The 23,327-nt window shown below is 43.9% G+C and overlaps 1 protein-coding gene and 1 long non-coding RNA gene across 2 annotated transcripts; one reads left to right on the top strand and one right to left on the bottom strand.

Moving 5' to 3' along the window:
• Positions 1–400: 400 nt before the first annotated feature.
• Positions 401–10,957, bottom strand: LOC128345165 (uncharacterized). The gene is made up of 3 exons (XR_008316286.1): positions 9,926–10,957; positions 7,649–7,679; positions 401–2,482 (listed from the first exon to the last, which is right to left on the bottom strand). It is a non-coding gene; the product is annotated as an uncharacterized LOC128345165 (long non-coding RNA).
• LOC128345164 (zinc finger protein RFP-like) lies at positions 2,160–19,946 on the top strand. The gene is made up of 6 exons (XM_053296695.1): positions 2,160–2,656; positions 9,331–9,561; positions 11,588–11,610; positions 13,606–13,724; positions 18,304–18,336; positions 19,168–19,946. Exons 1-6 carry the CDS (start codon positions 2,222–2,224, stop codon positions 19,704–19,706), a joined length of 1,380 nt encoding a protein of 459 aa, XP_053152670.1. The 5' UTR covers positions 2,160–2,221; the 3' UTR covers positions 19,707–19,946.
• The last annotated feature ends 3,381 nt before the right edge of the window (positions 19,947–23,327 follow it).

Raw genomic sequence — 23,327 nt, 5'->3', positions numbered from 1 at the left:
GCACGGAACCGCCAACTGCATGGGGGGGTACCTTTAAGAGCGGCGGGAAGGTTTACTTACCCTTCCCGCCGCTTTCCCGCTTGGTGCTGTAATCTTCAAAGTAATTGGGGCGGCAGGACAACTCCCTGCCGCCCCTTCCCCGACGTTGCTTGCAAAAAACCCCAGCAGTCCTTTACGCACGCTCGTCTCTGTGACGTGCGCGCGCTCTAAGGACTGCTGGGGTTTTTTGCAAGCAATGTCGGGGAAGGGGCGGCAGGGAGTTGTCCTGCCGCCCCAATTACTTTGAAGATTACGGCGCCAAGCGGGAAAGCAGCGGGAGGGGTAAGTAAACCCTCCCGCCGCTCTTAAAGGTACCCCCTGTTGAGGGAAGCCCCTCGGCTTACCCACAACACCCCCACCCCCGGACCGAACCACCCAGCTCCGGACCGGTCTGAAGGCTTTTTTAATGGCCTCCGGACCAGTCCGGGCCCATCCCTAGTGATATTCTAACCATGCCTTGTTGTTGAGGATGGGCCAGGGTATAGCCATTACCACCACTACCCCCTCCACCGTATGTAAGGTCACTAAGCTAAAGTGCGGACTTGGCAGTCGGCTGCCTACTTCCTGCTTGCAACCAGATCAACCAGTGTGTGAATCACTTCTGTTTCCCATAAGAAAGAAGGAAGAATGGCTCTTTGTTCTGTAACTGCGGGAGATAACAGAATACACAACAAGTTACACTCAAAGCCCAGAGGGATGGTGTATGCTTACTAGCAGAGATGGGAGGGGGAGCTGGCGGATGGCTGGTGTGACCAAAACTTTGTAGGTTTTTCTATATAAGCCTGATGGTAAGTTTGCTGTGGGTGCTTGCTTTGGGAGCGATTCTCAGCACCTTTATTCTGCGCAGAATAAACTTAGAAAGATTTCCACCCTTGGTGTGTTCACTGACTTGCATGACAGACACGAATTCCATTTTTGGGACAACATTGCTCCAGAGTCTATAGCGCTGGCACTGCAGTGAAGGCAGGGGCATAACTATAATAGGACATGGGGAGACAGTTGTCTTGCCCCCCCCCCAGAGGCAAGTCACATGACTGACTCCCCCAGCCACGCACCTGCCCGGGCTTCCTTGTTGTATTCATCCTCCGAAATTGATGTGGGTGTTAAGACCTGGAGCTACCAGAACAGCATGTCTTTCTCTAGTACCATTAAACGACTTGCATCGTCCACAATTTACAAAACCCTTTTAAAAATAATTTAGGATGATGTTCTATTGTGGCACATAGGTTATATATCTATATCTATATAATAAATTTTACTATGCTTTTTGTTACCACTATTCAGTCTCATTTAAGATTTCCTTACTTCATGAGCTGAGCTTCAGTGGCGGGGGGGCATTTTAAAATCTTGTCTCTGGGCCCACTCCAACCTTGCTACACCCCTGAGTGAAGGCACACGACCCCTTGCTTTGCTCCCTGCATCATTCATGGTGAAGTCTGCACTCGGCACACTCCCAGGAGCCTGAGCCATGCAGCAGCCTGCACTAGCAGTGGTCTCAGCTAACAAAACTGCTGCTGAACTTAAAACAGGTTCTCCAACTCCGGGACACAATCAGGAAATAAATAATTGACTGCCTGTTCCTTCCCTGCTGGAGGATCATAATTTAAGCTGCTGATAAATGCCTCAGGCAAATTAGCAGCTGAGCTGACACAGTCAGACACTTACATTTATTACATTACAAAGTGCTTCCTTCTGCGTGGAAGGCTGGGCTGTTGTGTGCTGTAACACAATCTACTACTGCAGCCAGGGTCATCAGAGAGCATTTCTTGCTAAGCTAAGAACTAAAAATCACTGAAAAGTGAAAAAGTCAGCCCAGGCTGGGGAGGACAGAGAGGAGCAAGCAACTCACTGAGATATATCCTGATATATCCCGAAGCACTCATTGGCTTCCAAAGGAATTTGAGGCTAAAGTGCATTGATAAAAACTTCCTTCTATTGAACTGTCATAAAAAATCTTTTTCTAATTAGGCAGTCATTGTGCCCTTTGTCTTAACAAATGGATTTTGCCTATCAGGAGGCTGTACTATCTCACCAACAGGTTTTTCTTTCACATGCGGTTGGTCGATTTCATATCAGCATTTCACATGAGATCCCGAGTTATCTCATTTTCAGGAAGGAGATCACCCACCCACTGAGGAGAAAATTCAAATAAAGCTTTAGCTGTTTTCAGTATAAGTCAGTCATGGCAGCGAAGAGTCCTGTCAAGGATCTCTGTGAGGAAGCTACTTGCTCCATCTGTCTGGACTATTTCAAGGACCCGGTGACCATTATAGAGTGTGGGCACAATTTCTGTCAAGCGTGCCTGACGCAGTGCTGGAGGGAGACGGGCACAGAGGTTTCCTGCCCTCAGTGTAGAAAAAGAGTTCAGAAGACAAACTTCATCCCAAATCGGCAGCTGAAAAATGTTGTAGAAATAGCCAAGGAATTTCAAAGAAGTGCTAGTCTTCAGGAAGAGAGGGAGACAGAAGGAAAAGGGAGAATCTGTGAGAAACACCAGGAGCCCCTGAAACTCTTCTGCAAAAACGATGAAACGCTCATCTGTGTGGTGTGTGTCACATCCAGAGAACATGAAAACCACAAGATTATTCCTCAGGAAGAGGCTGCACAAGATTACAAGGTAGGGAAATGCTGTGAATCTTGATAGGGAGAGGGAATAGCAGGAGATTATTTTTACATTCTTGTTAAAACTGCTCTTACAAAAGAGTTTTAGGGAACTTCCAGGCAGCCTTTTTGTGGCGCAAATCAGTCATCACTGTTCTACTTGCACTTATGTGCAGAATTACAAAGTTTGTTCCATAGCCTGATAAACAGAATGTATTTTGAGGAAAGACACTTAGATAGATAAACTTAAACTTTGTAACCCCTTTACTAACTGCTGGTCCAGGAAACTGTGCACAAAGAATGTACCGGTCCTTGAAACTGCGTGCAAATAATTTACCGGTCCTTGACTTCGAAAAGGTTGAGAAACACTGTTCTAAAAGACATCTGATTTTTTCCCTATTAATAATTGCTGGAAAAATACAGGTGGGCCAGGGGCATAGCAAGGTTGGAGTGGCCCAGGGACATTTGAAAATGCACCCCCCACACTTTCATCTCCATCTCTGCCCCCATGTTTTTTGCCACAGGTGAACTTTATCTTCATAATAGAGAAAGAGAAAGAGGCTGCATGACTAATGGAGCCTGCAGCGGAGCAGAGAGCAAGAAGCAGTCTGGGAGCAAGAAGAATGGAGTGATAGGCCCTGCCAATCATAGAATGCCAGCTCAGATAAAGAGACAACAGGAGGGAAATGAAGAGGAAGACTCTTCCTCACTGACACCCCTAGTGGTCACTAGGATCTTTTCACCAGGCACTTTTTAACAGTGACAATCTATATATATAATATGCTAAGGTTGTACAGGTGAAACTCGGAAAATTAGAATATCGTGCAAAAGTCCATTAATTTCAGTAATGCAAATTAAAAGGTGAAACTGATATATGAGACAGACGCATTACATGCAAAGCGAGATAAGTCAAGCCTTAATTTGTTATAATTGTGATGATCATGGCGTACAGCTCATGAAAACCCCAAATCCACAATCTCAGAAAATTAGAATATTACATGGAACCAATAAGACAAGGATTGAAGAATAGAACAATATCGGACCTCTGAAAAGTATACAGTGTACTGTGCTTGATTGGCCAGCAAACTCGCCTGACCTGACCCCATAGAGAATCTATGGGGCATTGCCAAGAGAAGGATGAGAGACATGAGACCAAACAATGCAGAATTGCTGAAGGCCGCTAATGAAGCATCCTGGTCTTCCATAATACCTCATCAGTGCCACAGGCTGATAGCATCCATGCCACGCCGCATTGAGGCAGTAATTGCTGCAAAAGGGGCCCAAACCAAGTACTGAATACATATACATGCTTATACTTTTCAGAGGTCCGATACTGTTCTATTCTTCAATCCTTGTCTTCTTGGTTCCATGTAATATTCTAATTTTCTGAGATTGTGGATTTGGGGTTTTCATGAGCTGTACGCCATGATCATCACAATTATAACAAATTAAGGCTTGACTTATCTCGCTTTGCATATAATGCGTCTGTCTCATATATCAGTTTCACCTTTTAATTTGCATTACTGAAATTAATGGACTTTTGCACGATATTCTAATTTTCCGAGTTTCACCTGTATGTGGCAAGCCCAGCCCACACAGTGCTTTACCAATCGGAGGTAACAGAGCAGAAGCACCATGATGACTGGATAGGGAAGAGGAGCAGGTAGGGAGATTTAAATGATTTATTTTTGTTTTCTTTGAGAGACATAATAATGGTATCCCACATGCTCAGTAGAGGATTCTGATTTGAAGCCAGATATGGGAGGGCAAGTCTTTGCTAGTCCTGGAGAGTGACGTCTGAAATAGCTGACTGACAAAGAGAATCTATAAGCACTTCAACACTTTGACAGTTAAACAACAATTCCATTTTCTCCATCTTTCTTTTTATGGCTTCTCTTCCCTTTCTCCTCTCCTCCCTTGGCAGCCACTTTGATATTCTTTGCTTCAATTCACAGCAAAGCAGACGCCCCAAGGCTAGAATGTCCCACCCCCACCGAAGGGGGAAGCAAAGTCCCTCAGCAAACTTGGTAGACATTACTGAGAAGTAATTAAATTAATTTCACTGTGGCTTACTTCTTAGTACATGTGCATTAGATTGGGACCATCAGGGAACTAAAGCAAGAGTGTGGGCTCTTTTTTTTTTTTGCCTTCCCCAGGTCACTCAGCAAGGAAAAGAACAATGTGATGACGAAAAAACAGATTGATTTCACTAGGGCTTATTTTTGGGTAAATGTGCATTGGATTGGGACCAAAGGCTCCAGGTTTGCACTTAAGACGCTCTTTGTTTCCTCACACCCCACCTTTAAGCAAAGGCGAGAAGAAGTTACTAGTAAATCCATTGATTTCAGTGAGCCTTAATTCTGATCAAATACATAAAGGACTGTGATCAACAGATCTTTTGTAAAAATGTTGTGCTAATCCTGGTAGAGTGTTCTTCCTCCACCCTCCTGACTTACAACGATCACATATTTGGAGTATATTGCAGGATTATTTTAACATTCTTTCCATTGTATGTATTCAGGCCATAAGATATTGAGAAGTATACTGCCTCTGAACCTGGAGGTTCCATTTCTTTAACATGGGTATTGGGTAATATCTCTTGATATATCCTTAATCTTCTAAATCATGTAGCATGACCCGCAGTGTTCCTTCTAAGAGGGATTCCCAGATGTTTTTGACTACAACTCCCAGAATCCCCAAGCAAAAGCCAATCTCGCTGCCCCGAGATTCTGGAATGCGCTCCATGCTGAGATACGATCCTCCCCATCTCTGGCAATTTTTAAAAAACACCTGAAAACCCATCTTTTCGCTCAAGCTTTCTCAGCTTTTTAAAATTGTCTGTTTTAATTTTATGGTTGATTTTAAACTGTTGATTTGTTTTAACTTTTATATGTGTTTTAATTGTTTTATGTTAACTGCCCAGAGATGAAAGTTTGGGCGGTATATAAGTTTGATGAATAAATAAATTTTAAAAACCCAACGTCTGGAAATCCCTGTTAGAGGGAACACTGAGCATGAGCATTCCTTATTGATCATGCTATATACCCTTTTATTCTCCTCTATGTTTTAAATTTAAATTTAATTAAGACACGATCAGAGTGTCTTATACTCAGCCTTTTCAAAATGTGATGACGTTCAAAAGACAAAAATCCCTTTCTGTCTGATATGTTATGTTCAGGCCTTAGCACATTTACAATGCCAGGGAAAGTATGGGTGTTATGGGTGTGGCCTTAACAGATGCACTATTTAGGCAACATGGATAGGGTGTGGTATCCTACGCTATGGTTAATTCCAGCTTCACCTCTACCCTGTAGCTACATGGCTGGCAGTGGCAGACTGGTGAGCCCAAGTCCCAGATTCAGCCATGGAGCAGGACCGCTGGCAGCCTGTGTGGGGCCGCCGCCATGGCCCCGCTCACCCCACCCTCATGTCTGACGGCAGACGCTGGGCTAGCCACGCCCCCTGCATCTGACATCAGACGTGGGGGCATGGTCTGGCAGAGCGGAGCCTTGAGGCTCCGTTCAGGACCAGGAGTTGCAGTTTAACTCCTGAAGGGGCCGCGCGGGACTACCTTCAGGAGCTAGTTAGGCTGGCGCTGCAAACGCTGTACCAGCCTTAGTTTAGCTCCCAAAGGGGCCGTGTGGCCCCCACTCAGGAGCTAAACCAGCACCCCCGCGTCTGACGTCAGATGTGGGGTGCGTGTCGGGGCCACGAGACGTGGCCCCTGATTGGTAGGCGGCCCGGGTTCTTTGAACCAATTGGCCCAATGGTGGCTCCACCTCTGCACAGATTGGTCTGTCCTCCAGAACAGATACATGGTCTATGCAACTGAAGCTAGAATGACATTCCCAGAACCCAACTGACAACCAATGCCATCCACTTAAAATAATTTTATTTAAATATTAATTATCAAATATTTATGGGAATATGCCTCTGTGGCTAAGGTTACTGCTTACTGTACTTACGGAATACTTCAGATTAAACATTTGTTTCAATTTGGGAACCTTTCATAATTTACAATTTAGCACAGGGTCAACACCCTCATCCAAGATTTGGTTTTTCTTTCTAGAACAGACAGCCAATTAAAGTGTTATCTCTGGTTGGTGGTTTTTTTTTGTTTTTTTTTAACAATTCTTGGCAAGGGTGTGTGTGTGTGTTTGGAGGGTGGACAAAACAAAGGGCTGCTGAATCCCTGATTGATGTATGTAATTATGAAATGTCCAAGATATATTAACTGAAAGTTATTTTTATCTTTCTTCTTTTTCTATGTTCATTTCTTATTTCTGTTATCTTGTTGGAAAAATAATAAAAAGATATATATATATTTTAAAAAGTATAGTTTTATTTATTTATTTATTTATTTATTTATTTATTTATTTATTTAAAATATTTCTATACCGCACAAAACTTGCATCATTTGGAAGACCTTAAAGGCCATCTGCTCCATCATGGGTTCATGGGACAGTCTTGAGCCCTATGCCAAAAAGATTCACTGAAATAAGACAACCCTCCAAAAAGCGGGTAACCTGAAGTAGGTTTGGGTGCAGGCGTTGGTGGGGAGGGCTCCAACTGGATCTAGGAGAGCTGGTCTTGTGGTAGCAAGCATGAATTTTCCCCTTTGCTAAGCAGGGGTCCACCCTGGATTGCATTTGAATGGGTGACTGAATGTCTGAGCACCGGAAGATATTCCCCTCAGGGGATGGGGCTCCCTGGCATCTCCAAGATAGGGCTGAGAGAGGCTCCTGCCTGCAGCCTTGGAGAAGCCGCTGCCAGTCTGTGTAGGCAATTCTTAGCTAGATGGACTAATGGTCTGACTCGGTATAAGTTAGTTTCCTATGTTCCTAGTAACCTCTTCAACCTATTAGTAGAGCATAATGGAAAAACAAAAGGTTATTTAAAGCAAACACTTTACTGAATAAAGAATTTGGGAGAACATGAAAGGCTCTGGAGAAGAAGGAAACATATGTCTGTTGTATCATTTAAGTCTGCACATATAGTAAATACTCACTTTTGCTTTCTCTTCAGGAGCAGATCCTCAGCTGCATTGAGATTTTGCGAAGGAAGAGACATAAAATGGTTTCAAATAAAACAGATATCACAAAAGAAAGCCAACACCTCCTTGTAAGTTTCACTTACTGAGAAATGTGGAGAAGTATTATGGTCCAAAGTCAATACAAATATCAAAAAGTATTATGTTTGAGGAGAACTAAGGTGCGTTCAATTTTAATCCATACCCCCAACAGTGTGGAAATTGCAAGTTAAGGTACCATAACTTCCATGTCATGTAAGCAGGAAAGACTTTCTAGTTTCATTCATTATGCTGGCTTTGGAAATCCCCATTCAGCCATCATACTTGCTGGGCGACTCTGGGCCAGTCACTTCTCTCTCAGTCTAACCTACTTCACAGGGTTGTTGTGAGGAGAAACCTAATTATGTACACCGCTCTGGGCTCCTTGGAGGAATAGAAGAATATAAATGTAAACAAATAAATAAATAAAATTAGGCTCCATGCACCCACACTTCACCGTGGTTTTCCAGCTGGAACTGAGCTGGGGAAGGGTGCATTGTGCCAGGAATTCAACAGGTGTAGGTTCCCCAATTCCTTGCAAAAGATAGCTCTGATTAACTTCTGTCTGGTGTAGCTTTACATGGCACAGTGTCTACTCTAGTAGACAGCAGGCAGCAATTCAACAGAGAACAAACCATCCCCAGTCACTTCCTAGAGATACATTTGATGGCCCTTAGATGATTACCTGTTATTATAGGGATTTTGAACTCTAAGAACTTAAATACTCATCAGATGTTGTTTAAACAAGCAAAATGCTGTGGTGTAACTGGAACCTGAATTTATGGATAAAGTTATAGGGGAGGATACTGTTTTAAAAAGTTTGTTATGTGTGGTGGAAAAAAGGGTTACCACGATTCAAACCACCTCTATTTAAGCAGCTGAGTTTTAAATTGTGTTATCTAAGCCAGGGTTTCTTAACCTTGGGCCCCCAGATGTTGTTGGACTACAACTCCCATCATCCCCAGACATGGCCTTTGTGGCTGAGGATGATGGGAGTTGTAATCCAACAACATCTAGGGGCCCAAGGTTAAGAAACCCTGATCTAAGCCATTTCAATGGACCTGCACCAAATTTCAAGGAGTGGCGGCGGCAGTTGTCACCTTGTTGATGGGATACAATTTCAGAGGCATTGGATGAATTCGTTTGTTTTATGATAGAATGTTTATTTATTTTATTTTATAAAATAATTTTCAATTTTTCAATTGAAAAATAGTTCAATAGTTTTAAATAGTTCAGTTTTTATATCGCGTTTCAGAATGCATCTCAAGGAGGTTTACAAAAGTTTAAATATAATAAAATTCCATAAAAGTTACATTTAAAACCTTAAAACCAGTTAAACATTTAAAACCATAAAACACCCAAAATAAATAAAATAAAATAAAATAAAATAAACAGAAGCAAGGAAGCAGATAAACCAGGCAGCCTCTAAGGGGTAAACGCCTGAACAAATAAAATGGTCTTCAGTTGTTGTTTTAAAAACAGCCACAGATGTCAAGGAGTGGACATTCACTGGAAGGGCATTCCAGAGTCTGGGGGCAACAATAGAGAAGGCCCTGTCCCACTACATTTACTACATCCCTGACACTAGCCTGCTTTCTCTTCCTTCCATGTACCTTTTACAGAAGCAAATAGAAGCAGAGAGGCAAAAGACAGTGGAAGAGTTTATACAACTACGCCAGTTTCTGGACAAACAAGAGAACCTTCTGCTGGACCAGATGGAAGAAGTGGAAAAGGAGATTGAAAGAAAAAGGGATTGGAACTTGACCAAACTCTCTTTTGAGTTCTCCTGTCTTGATAATATGATCATGGAAATGGAGATGAAATGTCGGCAACCAGCGAATGAACTCCTACAGGTGAGGCCTTGTCTATGCATGCCCAAGAATGAGATGGTTAAAATCTTGAGGTTATAGAACTGAGTAGGGGTGTGCATTTTGGATATTTCCTGTTTTGGCTTTGGCTGAATCCAAAGCACCCCCAATTCAGGGAGGGTCCAAAATTGGCCCTCCCGAAACCCCCAATTTTCGGTTTGGGAGCCAACTTGCTCCGAAACCGAATTGCTGCAATCCATTCTGCCTGCCAGCGCCACTCCCTTCTGCTCCAGTCCATTCCCCATTGCTTTCCCTCCCCACTCCCTGGCAGCGCTTTCTCTCCCCGGAGCCGGGCTCCCTCCTTCCCTCCCCGCCATTTTTGCCCGCCTCACCGCCGCCGCCTCCATACCCGGCCGTCTGCCTCCTCCGCTGCATCCCCTTTTGTGGCCACGGCCGTGGCTGTGACTGTGTCCGCATTCCAACTCTGGCGAAGCAGCATCGGTGAGACGGCCAGCCCAGGAGCCCAGCAAGCTCCCTGCCACTCCAGAAAGAAACTCCTGTCCATGCTGCATCCGGCCCTGCTTCTACCCTGACGGGCGGGAAATTCAAAGAGACGTCAGAAGAGGAGGAACAAGGAACGAAGCTACTAGAGAGAGACTGAGCCAATCACAAAATGGAGGGGCCGAAACTACAAATCTTTTGGAGCCGAAACAAGGACGATTCGTTTTGGCTCCAAAACATTTCGGCTGGGCTATTGGGTGTTTCGTTTTGGCTACTAAACACCCTAAATGGACTGTTTGGGGTACAGATTGTTCTGTACCCGAAACATTTCGGACATCCCTAGAACTGAGTGCTCAAAGTCAGACTGAAGATGGCAGAGGGTGGGGGATACTATTTTTGAATGCTAACCCTTTGAAAATATGAATGGAAAGAAAATAGCTAACACATCAGAGAGAATGGTTCTAGCTCATCCCATCGCACTATTTCTATTTCCCCCCAAAAAAGATATGTTGAGACTTTTGTTGTCACAGTAGCAGGGCCGGTGCTCTCATAAGGCCAGGGGAGGAGGTGGATTAGAAGGGTAGATTAGGGCTGTGAATGTGCCTGCACAGGTTGGCTACCTGCTCACTCACTACAGCCTGTCCTACTCTCCTCACCTCACTAGGCCCACCACCTCCCCAGACTTCCTCCCCTTTCTCCTGCTCACCCACTCAAATTGCAGTACTTAGCTAGTCGGTGAGGAGGTAAGAGTGCCAGCAGTTCCAGCCACATTGATTCAGTGGGCAGTGGTGGGAGTGGGTGTGGAGAGGAAGAAAGAGAAAGCAGGCTTGTGGTTGGACAGGGCTCCTGCTGAGCTCTAGAGAGAGGGGCTGAAGTTTAGAAGAAGGGAGGAGGAGGAGGCACGAGAAGAACCAGGTCCCTGAAACCCTCCTCCTCCTCCTCCCCCCCCGTCAATTTATATTATCTATTTTTTACATTTATATCCTGCTCTTCCTCCAAGGAGCCCATATATATAATATAATAGGGGTGTGAAATATTGAGTCAGGAATGTTGGAAGTGGCCCAACATGGGCCATTTTGGAGGGGGTCGGAGATGTTCCTGACCTGACCTCGGGAATCCGGGTTGAGGTTGGGGATCAGAAGAGAAGGGAACATTTATTGACAATATGTCAGTATTGTGCCTAACACCTCCCCCCACCCCCCATCTTTCTCTCAGCCCTTTCCCTTTGCCCTTTCCCCTGCTTGCTGGGGCTTCCTGCGGACAGTAAGTAGGATGCCCTCTAGTGGATAAAAGCAGTGGCAGTCATGCATGTTCCCCTCCCATTGTTTGTCTTTTGAAAGTGCTCTTTCCCCCACTTCTAAGCAGAAAGAATTAAGACCCAGAGCAATATGTGGTGGGTCATGCAGTTCTTTTAATGTATTCAGGCAAGTAGAATACATTATGATCTGCTAAGCATCAGCTGGAGACACAGCAGGGCCAGAGTGCATCACACTCCATGATCTGAGGAGTCTTCATAAAGTAGCCCATCTTAACAGGTACTGAATCATATCTTCTTTTTCTTTCCTTCTAGGATATTAGAAGTACCTTGCAAAGGTAAGTTGACCCCACAAATTTCACCCTTTAATTGTGGGAATAAACTGTATAATGTATGAAGAACAAAGCCCTCTGTAGCTCAGGAGAAAAGAATGAGGGAACTCTAGGAAGCTTCCTCCATAGATATCAGCAAGTTCTTTTAGTGGCTCCTGTGCCATAGCAAGTATTTTCCCATTAAGAATACATGGCCTGAGTTTTCCAAGGCAATATAAAGATATATTGCAGGAGGCAATAGAACAAGGAAGATGTGCATCCTGCTATAAGGTTCGCAAGGGGAAGACACTTGGTTTAGAAATGCTTCACCCATCCCTTACAAATTGAGGGAGTGGCTCTATTGGTCTCTGGCATCATCATTAATCACGTGCATTGGGAAGAAGTTACAGAAACCTCCTCTTTCCCTGACTGAACAAGTAGGAATATCTCAGTCCCTTGAACCAAAACTCATGCACTTGCCTTCATATGAACTCTGGGTTGTACTTTGACAACTCTAGTGCAAGAGTAAGGTTTTGGACTTGGATAACTCTAGTTGTATTTGTCGGTAGCCATCTCCTACTTTAAAGTTGTGCTGTTGAGTCTGTGTTGACTCCTGGCGACCACAGAGCCCTGTGGTTTTCTTTGGTAGAATACAGGAGGGGTTTACCATTGCCATCTCCTGTGCAGTATGAGATTATATCTTTCAGCATCTTCCTATATCGCTGCTGCTCAATATAGAAGTTTCATATCAGCGGGGATTCGAACCGGCAACCTCTTGCTCTCCAGTGGTCATTTCCCCGCTGAGTCATTTCCCTGCTGTGCCATTAGGTGGCTATCTCCTATCTTAGGAAATACATTTTGACTTTTCCTACCTGTCAGTCAGACAAGGAAAGGTCTCAGTAGCTCTTTTGGTCACTCAGAACTAGAGACAGTAAAGTTATTTTGGTAGCACCTGGATTGGGCCACTCTAGTGCTAAACACCACAATGACTGCCCCATCCATTTGCATGCCTATCCACCCTTCCCAGGAAGTACCTCTGAGGCTCCTCCTGAGAAGAGAAGTGGTGGAAATGTGCCTTGCCCCCTACTGTGTTCTTGCCTCTACATATTACTTTAAGGTGCCACTTAGGCTCAGTCTAGATCAGTGTTTTTCAATGATTTTGGAGTCATGGACTGGTACATTCTTCGTGCGTAGTTTCCTGGACCAGCAGTTAGTAAAGGGGTCACACACACCCCGCCCCCACCCCTATCCACAGTGATGTCATGTGCAAAGGGGGCAGGGCCCAGGGTCCACGGAGCCCAGGTCAGCTCTCCAGAGCTCATTTCTAGGCAGGCAGCCCTCTCTGGATAACATTCATTTTGCTTCCTTGAAATGAATGTTATCCAGCAGCGAGAGCTGCCTGGAAATGAGCTTTAGAGAGCTCCTGGCAGTGACCCCCAGCGGCCCAAAATTGTTTTTTTTGGGGGGTGATTTCTATTAGTGATGCCTCATGGACCAATACCCAATGCCTTGTGGACTGGTACCAGTCTGCGGACTGGCAGTTGAGAAACACTGGTCTACAGGAGAAACTCGGAAACTTAGAATCTTTGTTCGATTCTACAATCCTTGTCTTCTTGGTTCCATGTAATATTCTAACTTTCTGGGATTGTGGATTTGGGGTTTTCATGAGCTGTACGCCATGATCATCACAATTATAACAAATTAAGGCTTGACTTATCTTGCTTTGCATGTAATGCGTCTGTCTCATATATCAGTTTCACCTTTTAATTTGCATTACTGAAATTAATGGACTTTTGCACAATATTCTAATATTCCGAGTTTCACCTGTATCTTCTTTAATATTGATAATTGATTAGTCTGCCTGACCTCAGATTCCTGGCTTTAGGGTCTGAAAAGTGAAAACGGGAGTATCCCCTGCAACACATTTTTGACCCTCTTAGGCTTTCTGCAATCCCTTTCATTTGCCCCACTCAGTAATTCTGGATTTGATGTCCAGTGAGTTAATTTTTTCCTCTCCAATAGGTGTCAGGAAAAGAAGATATTTACAAATTCTGTGGTTTTTTGTCCTCCTCTGAAGTGGAAGGTCTGGGAATTCTGTGATATAAATCCTTTTCTACAGGGTATCAGGAAGCAGTTTGAAGGTAAGTTTTAAAAGAGGGGGGAGGTCTATTAGAATCCAAGAGTAAACCTTACATTGGTCTAAAAATATGCATTAAAGCTATTCTAACAGGGACAGAAAAATAAAGAATTTTATTTCCAATTGAGAAGACAATTTTAGCTCACTATGGAAAAGGCTCCTGTTAAATGTTTGAGGGATGCTCCCAAAGATTTAGGCTTCAACCCAGCTAAAGTTATTCATAAAGACTAAATCGCATCACAGCAATTTTGAGTCAAGCCTCAAAACTTTGAAACTCCTTGCAAATATCTGCCTGGAATTTGGATGGTATAATGTCTCCACAAGTATTTAGCAACGCATGCAATTTTCATCCCTTTGACAAGAAACAAATAACACTTCATAAGCACTTTAGTGCTCTCCCACTATAGTGTTACGGCCAAAGCATCAGGGAAAGAGGCAAGGACTGGAGAGTAGCGGTAGCAACAGCCAACGATTGCATCCTGCATTTCTGTAACATGCAACTGATTCTCCTCTTTGCCCTCCAATCCCCTACTCTCTTTTCCCTGAAGCATTTCCACTTTTATTTATTTATTTATTTATTTATTTATTATTAAAACTTCTATACCGCCCTTCCGAAAGGCTCAGGGCAGTTTACATTAAAACACCATTAAAATCAATTAATCATTAAAACAAAAATTATAAAACATAAAACAATAATTAACAATTAACAACATCATAAAACAACAATTAAATATTCAGAACTATTTAAAAACAAGTTTTAAAAAGCTGAGAAAGCCTGGTTGAAGAGGTGTGTTTTCAGGTGTTTTCTGAAAATTGCCAGAGATGGGGAGGATCGTATCTCAGCAGGGAGCGCATTCCACAATCTCGGGGCAGCAGCTGAGAAGGCCCGTCTCTGTGTAGCCACCAAACGAGTTGGTGGCAACTGGAGACGGACCTCCTCAAGTGACCTCAACGGCCGGTGGGGCTCATAGCGAAGAAGGCAGCCCCACGTAGAGCGCATTACAGAAGTCAAGTCTGGAGGTTACCAACAAATGTACCACTGTTTTGAGGTCACTGATCTCGAGAAACGGGCACAGCTGGCGTAGCAGCCGGAGCTGATAGAAAGCACCCCTGACCACCGCCTCAACCTGAGAAACCAAGGAGAGACATTGATCCAGAAGTACTCCCAGACTGCGAACCTGTTCCTTTTGGGGAAGTGTGACCCCGTCTAGAACAGGCAGATCAAAATCGTCTCTAGAGTTCTGACCCCGCACAATAAGTACCTCCGTCTTATCTGGATTCAGCTTCAGTTTATTCTCCCTCATCCAGCCCATTACTGCTTCCAGGCAGGCATTTAGGGAGGATATGCCAGCTCCTGAAGAAGTTGACATGGAGAAGTAGATCTGGGTGTCATCAGCATACTGGTAACACCCAGCTCCAAATCCCCTGAAGATCTCTCCCAGCGGTTTCATGTAGATGTTAAAAAGCATCGGAGAGAGTATGGAGCCTTGAGGGACACCATACTTAAGCTCAGATTTTGAAGAGCAACAATCTCCAATCGACACCATCTGGAATCTGTCCGAGAGGTAGGAGCGGAACCACTGTAAAACAGTGCCTCCCACCCCCAACCCCCTCAGACGTTCCAGAAGGATACTATGGTCGATAGTATCGAAAGCCGCCGAGAGATCCAAGAGGACCAACAGAGTCACACTTCCTCTGTCCATTGCCAATTGGAGATCATCCATCAGGCCAATCAAGGCAGTCTCCACCCCATAGCCCGCCCGAAAACCAGTTTGAAATGGGTCTAGATAATCAGTTTCCTCCAAGACCGCCTGGAGCTGAGCGGCCGCCACCACCCTCTCAATTACCTTGCCCAGCCATGGGAGATTGGAAACTGGCCTATAATTGCTCAACTCTGAGGGATCTAACGCAGGCTTCTTTAGAAGAGGTCTAATAATTGCCTCCTTAAGACAAGGAGGCATCCTGCCCTCCCTCAGAGAAGCATTTATGATTTCTACCAGGCCGCTTACAACAGCCTCCCTGCTAGATCGAACAAGCCATGTTGGACAAGGATCAAGAGGACAAGTGGTAGGCCTCACCGCTCCAAGCAGCTTGTCCACATCAACAGGAGTCACAAACTGAAATTGATCCAGTCGAATCATATAAGAGGAGTTGTCGGACACCTCCAGTTCAGACATCAAATTAATTGTGGAGTCTCCATCTAGGTCGGCCCGAATCCGAGAGATTTTTTCTGCGAAAAATTCATTAAACACACCACAGCGGGTAACTGATGCCTCCAAATTCTGGTTCAAGGGAGAGGGAGCAGATACTAGTCCCCTCACAACCCTGAACAACTCCGCCGGATGTGAACTCGCAGAGGCAATACGGGCAGAAAAGAACCGCTTCTTTGCCGCACGTATCGCCTGAGCATAGATCTTTAAATGTGCTCCATGTCGTAATCTGTCGGACTCGAATCAAGTTTTTCTCCACTTGCGCTCCAGTCGCCTACCTTGCCACTTCAGCCCCCATAGATCTTCCATATACCAAGGGGCCAATTTTGAAGCAGGTCGGAGGGGACGCTTAGGAGCAATCGTGTCTACTGCCCTGGTGAGCAAGTTGTTCCAGTTCTCAACCAGGGCATCAACAGGATCACCAGCAGAGCCAACATTAAATTCCGCCAAGGCGTCTTGGAATCCTACCGGATCCAGTAACCTCTTCGGGCGGACCATTCTAATAGGCCCCTCGCCCCTGCGGAGGTGGGAAGTGGTTGTAAGTCCAACCTTAACTAGATGGTGGTCCATCCATGACAATGGGGAAATCGTAGGAGTCCCCACCCACGGAACACCACCGTGATCAGAATAAAAGACCAAATCAAGCGTGTAACCTGCAATATGCGTCAATCCAGAGACCGCTTGGGATAGGCCCATAGTCGTCATGGCCGCTATGAACTCCTGAGCTGCCCCGGACAAATTGGTCCCAAAATGAACATTGAAGTCCCCCAGCACCAAAAGTCTGGGAGACTCCAACGCAAGTTCCGCAACCAAGTCCGTGAGCTCAGTAAGGGATTCCGCTGGGCAGCGGGGTGATCGGTACATCAGCAGAAGTCCCAATCTATACTTAAACATATATTAGCAATATTTGTGTGATATAGCTTCTTCTTCCCCTCAGTAATTGAAGGTTGCAAGAGCAGCAATTTCATATATAATTTTTTAAATAAAAAGGAGGGAATTGTGGTCTTAACAGAACAATGTATGCATGTTTAAAGTAAGTCCCAATAAGTTAAATGGGAATTACTCCCAGGAAAACATGCATGGTATTGCAGCCAAGTCATTAAAAGGGGACAAAAAGGAGAACAATTCCGCAGGATTTCAGGAAATGATTTGTTAAGTGATCAGCAGAACCAGTCCAGAGAACCAGGAGACACTTCAAACATGGTTTCTTCCATTCTAAGTTCCATGCAAGTCTTGGCAGAAGTGTGGTAAGGATGAGTGCTGCAGAAGGTTGGTAAACCAGATACCTTAAACCAGCAGTGTGCAACAACAGAATTTAAATTTTAAAAATTATCTCTGTGGGGACAGTGGGAGGGGCAAATAGTGACTGGTATCATTGTGGGAGCAAGCACCATGAGTTCACAAAAGAATCCACATGAACTGTGCCATGTGGAAGCTCCATTTCTGTTGGAGAGAGATGGAGTTTCAGTGCATCGACCTTTTGCACCAACTATCCCAATGACCACTAGGGACATTGGGAGTAGAGGTAGTCAGTGAGGGTCTCTTTACCTCTACTCTATAACCCCTGCCTTGACTCCTCAAGTATTTCCTTTATGGAGTCAGTCCGTTTCCTTTCTTCTTGGAAAGTAGATGGAAATGTCTCTCTCTCTCCCCATCTATCCATTATGTAGCTTTTAGACAGGGGTAGGTCTTCACTATCCAGAATGTACTTCACTAATAAACCTATTTAGTCTACTGTGTACTACAATCTCCATGTGTGTTCTTTAGGTGACTGCAACAACAAAGAAAGACTCTGCACACTACTCTGTAACTGGAATGGGTAGCTTCCTTTGTTAGCAATTAGTAAAATAATTACAAATTCCAACAATTTATTCTCAGCATTCAGTTCAATTCAGAAAGCCACAGAAGTACAAAAATGTATAATGGGAAGGGGGCATCAAGAAAAGACAAATATGAGTTTTTGCAAGCACATTAGAGTTGGGGGTAGGATTTCCGACCCTTCTCAGGAGCATTTCCAGACAGCAGGCTTTTCTGCAGGTTCACTGAGAGGCTTTACTGAGAGGCTTTGCCCCCTCCCCCAATGATGCAAAAATGGGGTGTTTTTTTACCCAGGACATAAATCAAGCTAGGCTCTAAATTGTCGGGGTTTTTCATTGGATTTCGGCGCAAATCTGGCCAATGTGCAAACGCACACCCTCCATTCCGAGCTAAAAGCCCTGCCTGGAAATGCTACTGGTTGATTTTAATTTGGCCTTTCACCTGAAATATTGGGAAATAGACATACTAATGGCTTCAACTGAGAGAATATTTTTTGCTGGGATATTTTTTATGAATATCATGGGTGATGCTTACTCTGTTTCCTCTCCTCTCCAGATACTCTACTATCGGGAATTCAACTGCAGAAAGGTACATTTTGGGGACTGAGTGAGGAACAATTTCAGAAGAGGGATGGGGGCTTCTCAGCAAGTTGTCTGTTGATATTTCATTGGCATTCAGTATGCTAAATAATGAATTCAGATGTTCTATCCTGGGGCTTTGGGACCAAATAAGGGTTGGCTACAAGTACAATGGGGGAAACAACCTCTGTTTTCTTTCTGTGGCTTTAATAGTGAGTCTTTGACATAAGAACATACCAACTGTTCTGTTGAATCAGAACAAGAATCCTTCAAATCCAGTGCTCTCTTTCCAAAGTGGCCAGGCCATCATATTCTGTGGGAAATTCATTAAAAGGCTCTGAAGGAAAGGCCCTCCCTCTTGTTTGTCCTCAGTATCTGGGACTTGGAGGAAGAGTTGCAAACAGCCACTTGCCTGGATGCAAGTGGGTGAGAATCATCTTCAGATATTCAGGCAAGTGTATAGGTGTATAGGAAAGAAGGTTCTCAAAATGGTTCCTCAAATGGTAAGATATAAGTATTTTAAATAAGTAATGTCTAGTCACTGATCATAATAAGCAAATAATAACATAAATAAGCAAAATGATCACATTTGCTAGAAGTGTGTTTTCCTCTCTCCTTGACTTGGTTACTCCAAGCTTTTTCTGAGGTTTCAAGCATGGTTTTGTTGAAATGTGGGGAAAGCGTGGGACAAGAAGGGAAACATCTGCATTCTGAGTCGAAGCCCTATTGACTGTAGAGGGAATGTAATTCCTAGGATGTGGGTCTAGGCTCGGGACATCCACGTGTGTCTCAGAGCTGAATCTGTCTCTTTTCTTGACCCCCCCACACTCACCCCAAACAGCAAATGTGACTCTGGATCGAGAAACAGCAAATCCCTGGCTCATCCTTTCTGAAGATGGTAAAAGCCTGAAATGTGGAGTCAACGGTCAAGATCTGCCTGACAATCCTAAGAGATTCATCACACATCCTTTTGTGTTGGGTTGTGAGGAATTTACAGCAGGCAGGCATTACTGGGAAATCTCTGTGGGAAGGGAGGGAAACTGGGCTGTGGGGGTTGCTAGAAAGTCTGTGAGAAGAAAGGGCACATCTACATGTGATTCCAAGGATGGGATCTGGGCTATTTGGAAAAGTACTTGGTCCCTGAGTGAGGGGCTGAAGCGGATCCGAGTTTCACTGAACTGTCCTGGGCAGCGATTGACCTTTTTTGATGCTGACACAGCTGCCCTACTCTACACATACTCGGAAACCTCATTCTCTGGAGAGACTCTTCTCCCCTTCTTTAATGTGGATAAAAAGGGCTGCCTGACACTCTCCGGGATAACGATATTGGAAATCTGTATACCGTCCTGTCTAGATGACCCTTGTACAGAATTGCCCTAGAATCAGAATTGCCCTAGAACCTGAAGGCACTCCCCACCCCCTGCAAACCGTTTTCAGAAAGAAAGAAAAACCCCTCAACAGAGAGAGATTTTAAAAATATGTTAAATAAAAATCGAACATCCTGCCTAAGGAAATTAACCTAAGAGTCCTCTCTTCCAGTGGGCATTTTCAGGTGTGTCCCTTAAGAACAAAGCCACCTCATGGCGCAGTGGGGAAATGACTTGACTAGCAAGCCAGAGGTTGCCGATTCGAATCCCTGCAGGTGTGTATGTTTCCCAGTCCATGGGAAACACCTATAATGGGCAGCAGCGATATACCATGACACACCTGCTCCTCTCTGAGATATATATATATGAAATCATTATATGCATGACACATTCACATATTTGTTATATTCACGTATTTGTTATATCATGCTGACATATTTGCTCAGTGGAAAAACAGTAAATTGATATTACAAGTTAATGTTCTACACTATAATAAAAAATACTACAGTATATGCTGTTTCCCATCTAGGATTACCTCTTCACAATTCTATCATATGTTTCCCACCACTTTACATCCACGTGCTAATGAAACACATGCAATCCAACTGGAAAACTGCAAATCTTCTCTGGATTGGTCCATTTGTCTAAATTTACCTGACATATATCCATTGTCTAATTTTTCTTCTTTTATCATGAGGAAATCTGAACACAGTGATTTATATCAAATTAATCAAAGATGTTTTTGTCTGAGGACACCTTGCCTTTACCTGATAATGCCAATTCTACCTACTTGGTTGAACGAATCAAAGGTAATCCTTGTGTTTGTTTACCCTAGATAAGGGATTCTCAATGTTGGGTCCCCAGATGTTATTGGATTTCAACCAAAGGTCACTGGGGCTGGGGATTATGGGAGTTGAAGTCCAATAACATCTGGGGACACAACGTTGAGAATCCCTGCCCTAGATTATTGATTGTTTTGCCAAACACATCTATTACTTGCAACAGTAACTATACAATTTGAGATGATAGTTGAATGAACTATCAATATGAATTGGATAGATTTCATTTTGAGGATGATTTTGAAATCCTCAAATGGATGTCTAAATTAACTCATTTGGAAAACCAAATTCTACAAGTGTGCCGTCAAGTCGATTTTGAGTCCTGGCACTCACAGAGCCCTGTGGTTGTCTTTGGTAGAATACAGGAGGGGTTTACCATTGTGTCCTCCTGCACAGTGTGAAATAATGCCTTTCAGCATCTTCCTATATTGCTGCTTCCCAACAGAGGTGTTTCCCATAGTCTGGGAAACATACCAGTGGGGATTCGAACTGGCAACCTTCTGCTTGTTAGTCAAGCATTTCCCTGATGTGCCATTATGTGGCCACAAATTCTACAAACTGTCAGGTAATTCAATAACTCCACCCAGGTAATCAGTCATGCAGCCAATTTGGGGAGATTAGAAAGTGAGCAGACTGCTTTAACAGTACAACATAGTTTTGGGGAAACGTTTTTTGGATGGTCCCCTGAAGGAAATGCAGGCTTTATGCAAAAGGGAAGTCAGACTACCTGGGGGTCAGACAGACAAATTTAGATGGGTACAACTAGGCAAATTAGATACTATAGCTTATTTTCTAATGGGGAAAACCACAAGATGGGTTTCCCCCACCCGCTGCTAAGAGTTGACCATCTGGTATTAATCAAATGACTGGTGAGGTCACCTAATCTAAACATATTTTTGCAAATGATGCAATAGCCAGCAATTCATAATTTTTGCAAACAAGGCACTAATAATAAATTTTTACTCATATTATATAATGACATCTTTCTGATTAAGCTGGGTGGTATCTTATAGTTAGACATGGCCTATCATAACTTAACAAGTACCCCCAAACCATCCCCTAAATTGGGAAGCTAAGGCCTTCCCCCGAAACAAGGAATTATAAAAGTTTAGGCCATGGGTTTGGTTTTAGGATTTTCTCCCTCTTAGTCCCCCTTTTTCCTTGCTTTGAGCCCTAAGCTCTGACTATAGTATCTTTTTGATTTTTCTTCTGATTTCTCATGGAGTCTCCTGTTTTGAGTTCTATCCTTTGCATTGCTGAGACTGATTTATAGATTGCCTGGAGTGGTAAGATACCTACTGAATTCTTTAATGTGTTTAGACTTTTTAAGATCAGCTCCTCTAAACTATGTCTAATGTAACTCAAATGAAATGCTAACTCAATTTCTGGAGTGTGTGCTTCATTTTCTTGGCAGTGGGCAAGCAGCTAGGCAGAACCCTAGGCACAGGCACAGACTCAATAGAAGTCAATTGTGTAGCATTACCTAGTGGTTGGAGGACACTTAAATTACTAAAAACAAAACAAAACAACACCTTACAGCTATATGCGGTAAAATATATTTTATTCTCCAGTCTCAAAATCCCTTTGCTGGACAGCAGATGGCCCAAATCTACACACATGGTCCATTGTTATGAAATTCTATTGTTTGAAATGCCCTTTGTCTATATTATTTCATCAATTACAAGTTAGAACGTAGTGCTTGGGGACATACTTTGCCTGTCTGTCCTGCTCCACGTGGTAAAGACAGGCACACTACCAGGGGCGCACCTAGATTATTTTGAAGTCTGGAGCTGAAGGGGCCTGGCTTTGGAGGCCCCTCCCCCACTTGAGGACTTGATTTTTTTACTTTTAACCGTCAACCATCATGCAGTGGGGACGGACACTCAAGGGGAAACCAAGGCGGGGGAGGCGGTGGTGGCAAGAGCTCCCTCCCTGAGCCCAAATGATCATTTTCGGACCATTTTGGGCCCCTAAGCTATCAATAAAGCTCTCTTCTTTCTAAAAATTGTAAATGGCACCACCCAATGGTTCCCAGTGGTGGTGTTATGCAGAGACCACTTTCAAATACAGAAGTCAGATAATTGTGTCTGTTAATAATATGACGACAAAATTCACACAGTCAGTAAAATACCGTTATTAGAACCAAGCAAATGCTGCATGAGGGCTTTCTGGACTGTTCCTCAGGCTAAATGTTAAAATTGAATCAAGGGGGAACAGAAAAGGGGAGGGGGGATGTGGTGCTAAGTGTCATCTGTAACTTGTTTTCACATAGGGCTGCACAGAGGTAACCTTCTGGGGCCCAGAGCAATGTGTAGTCTTGGGGCCCTCTTCCAAGTAGTGCTGCCACTGGAACTTCTTACCACTCAAGGAAGTGGAGAGAGCATGCAACAATATATGTAGTATCAGAAAAAGGATCTTTTAGATACTGAAGGTATGCCTCTTCAGTGCCAAATGATCATGGAGGAGGGGGAACTGGGGACTGGGCTCTGAGAACACCCAAATTGCCCACCTCAAATAGTATTCCTTTTGGGTGAGGGGGAATTATCCTTTTATTGCTGCAAGGCACATGGTCTTTTTCCAAAGATGCCAAATGACACCCAAGATTTGCAGAGTTTGGATGTTGTCCTGTGAGCTTTGTGCCCTAGGAACAGCCACAATCACCCCATAAATGTTTATCACATCTCTTAAATGATGTATGTCCCAAACTACGACTGCTTTGTTTAATGAAAAGTGTCAGCTTTCCAGGAATTTCCCCTTCCATACTCCCCTTCTATCTATGCAAGCTTCATTTGCAG

The sequence above is a fragment of the Hemicordylus capensis genome, chromosome 2, assembly GCF_027244095.1.
Source record: "Hemicordylus capensis ecotype Gifberg chromosome 2, rHemCap1.1.pri, whole genome shotgun sequence".
Taxonomy (NCBI): domain Eukaryota; kingdom Metazoa; phylum Chordata; class Lepidosauria; order Squamata; family Cordylidae; genus Hemicordylus; species Hemicordylus capensis.
The sequence above is the reverse complement of the archived record's forward strand: the minus strand, read 5'-3'. Positions and strand labels throughout refer to the sequence as shown.

Excerpts from the sequence above, each read along its gene's own strand:
- LOC128345164 (XM_053296695.1), top strand. The coding sequence starts at position 2,222 with ATGGCAGCGAAGAGTCCTGTCAAGGATCTCTGTGAGGAAGCTACTTGC. Across the intron at positions 2,657-9,330 it reads AGGCTGCACAAGATTACAAG|AAGCAAATAGAAGCAGAGAG; the intron begins GTAGGGAAATGC and ends TACCTTTTACAG. Across the intron at positions 11,611-13,605 it reads ATTAGAAGTACCTTGCAAAG|GTGTCAGGAAAAGAAGATAT; the intron begins GTAAGTTGACCC and ends CCTCTCCAATAG.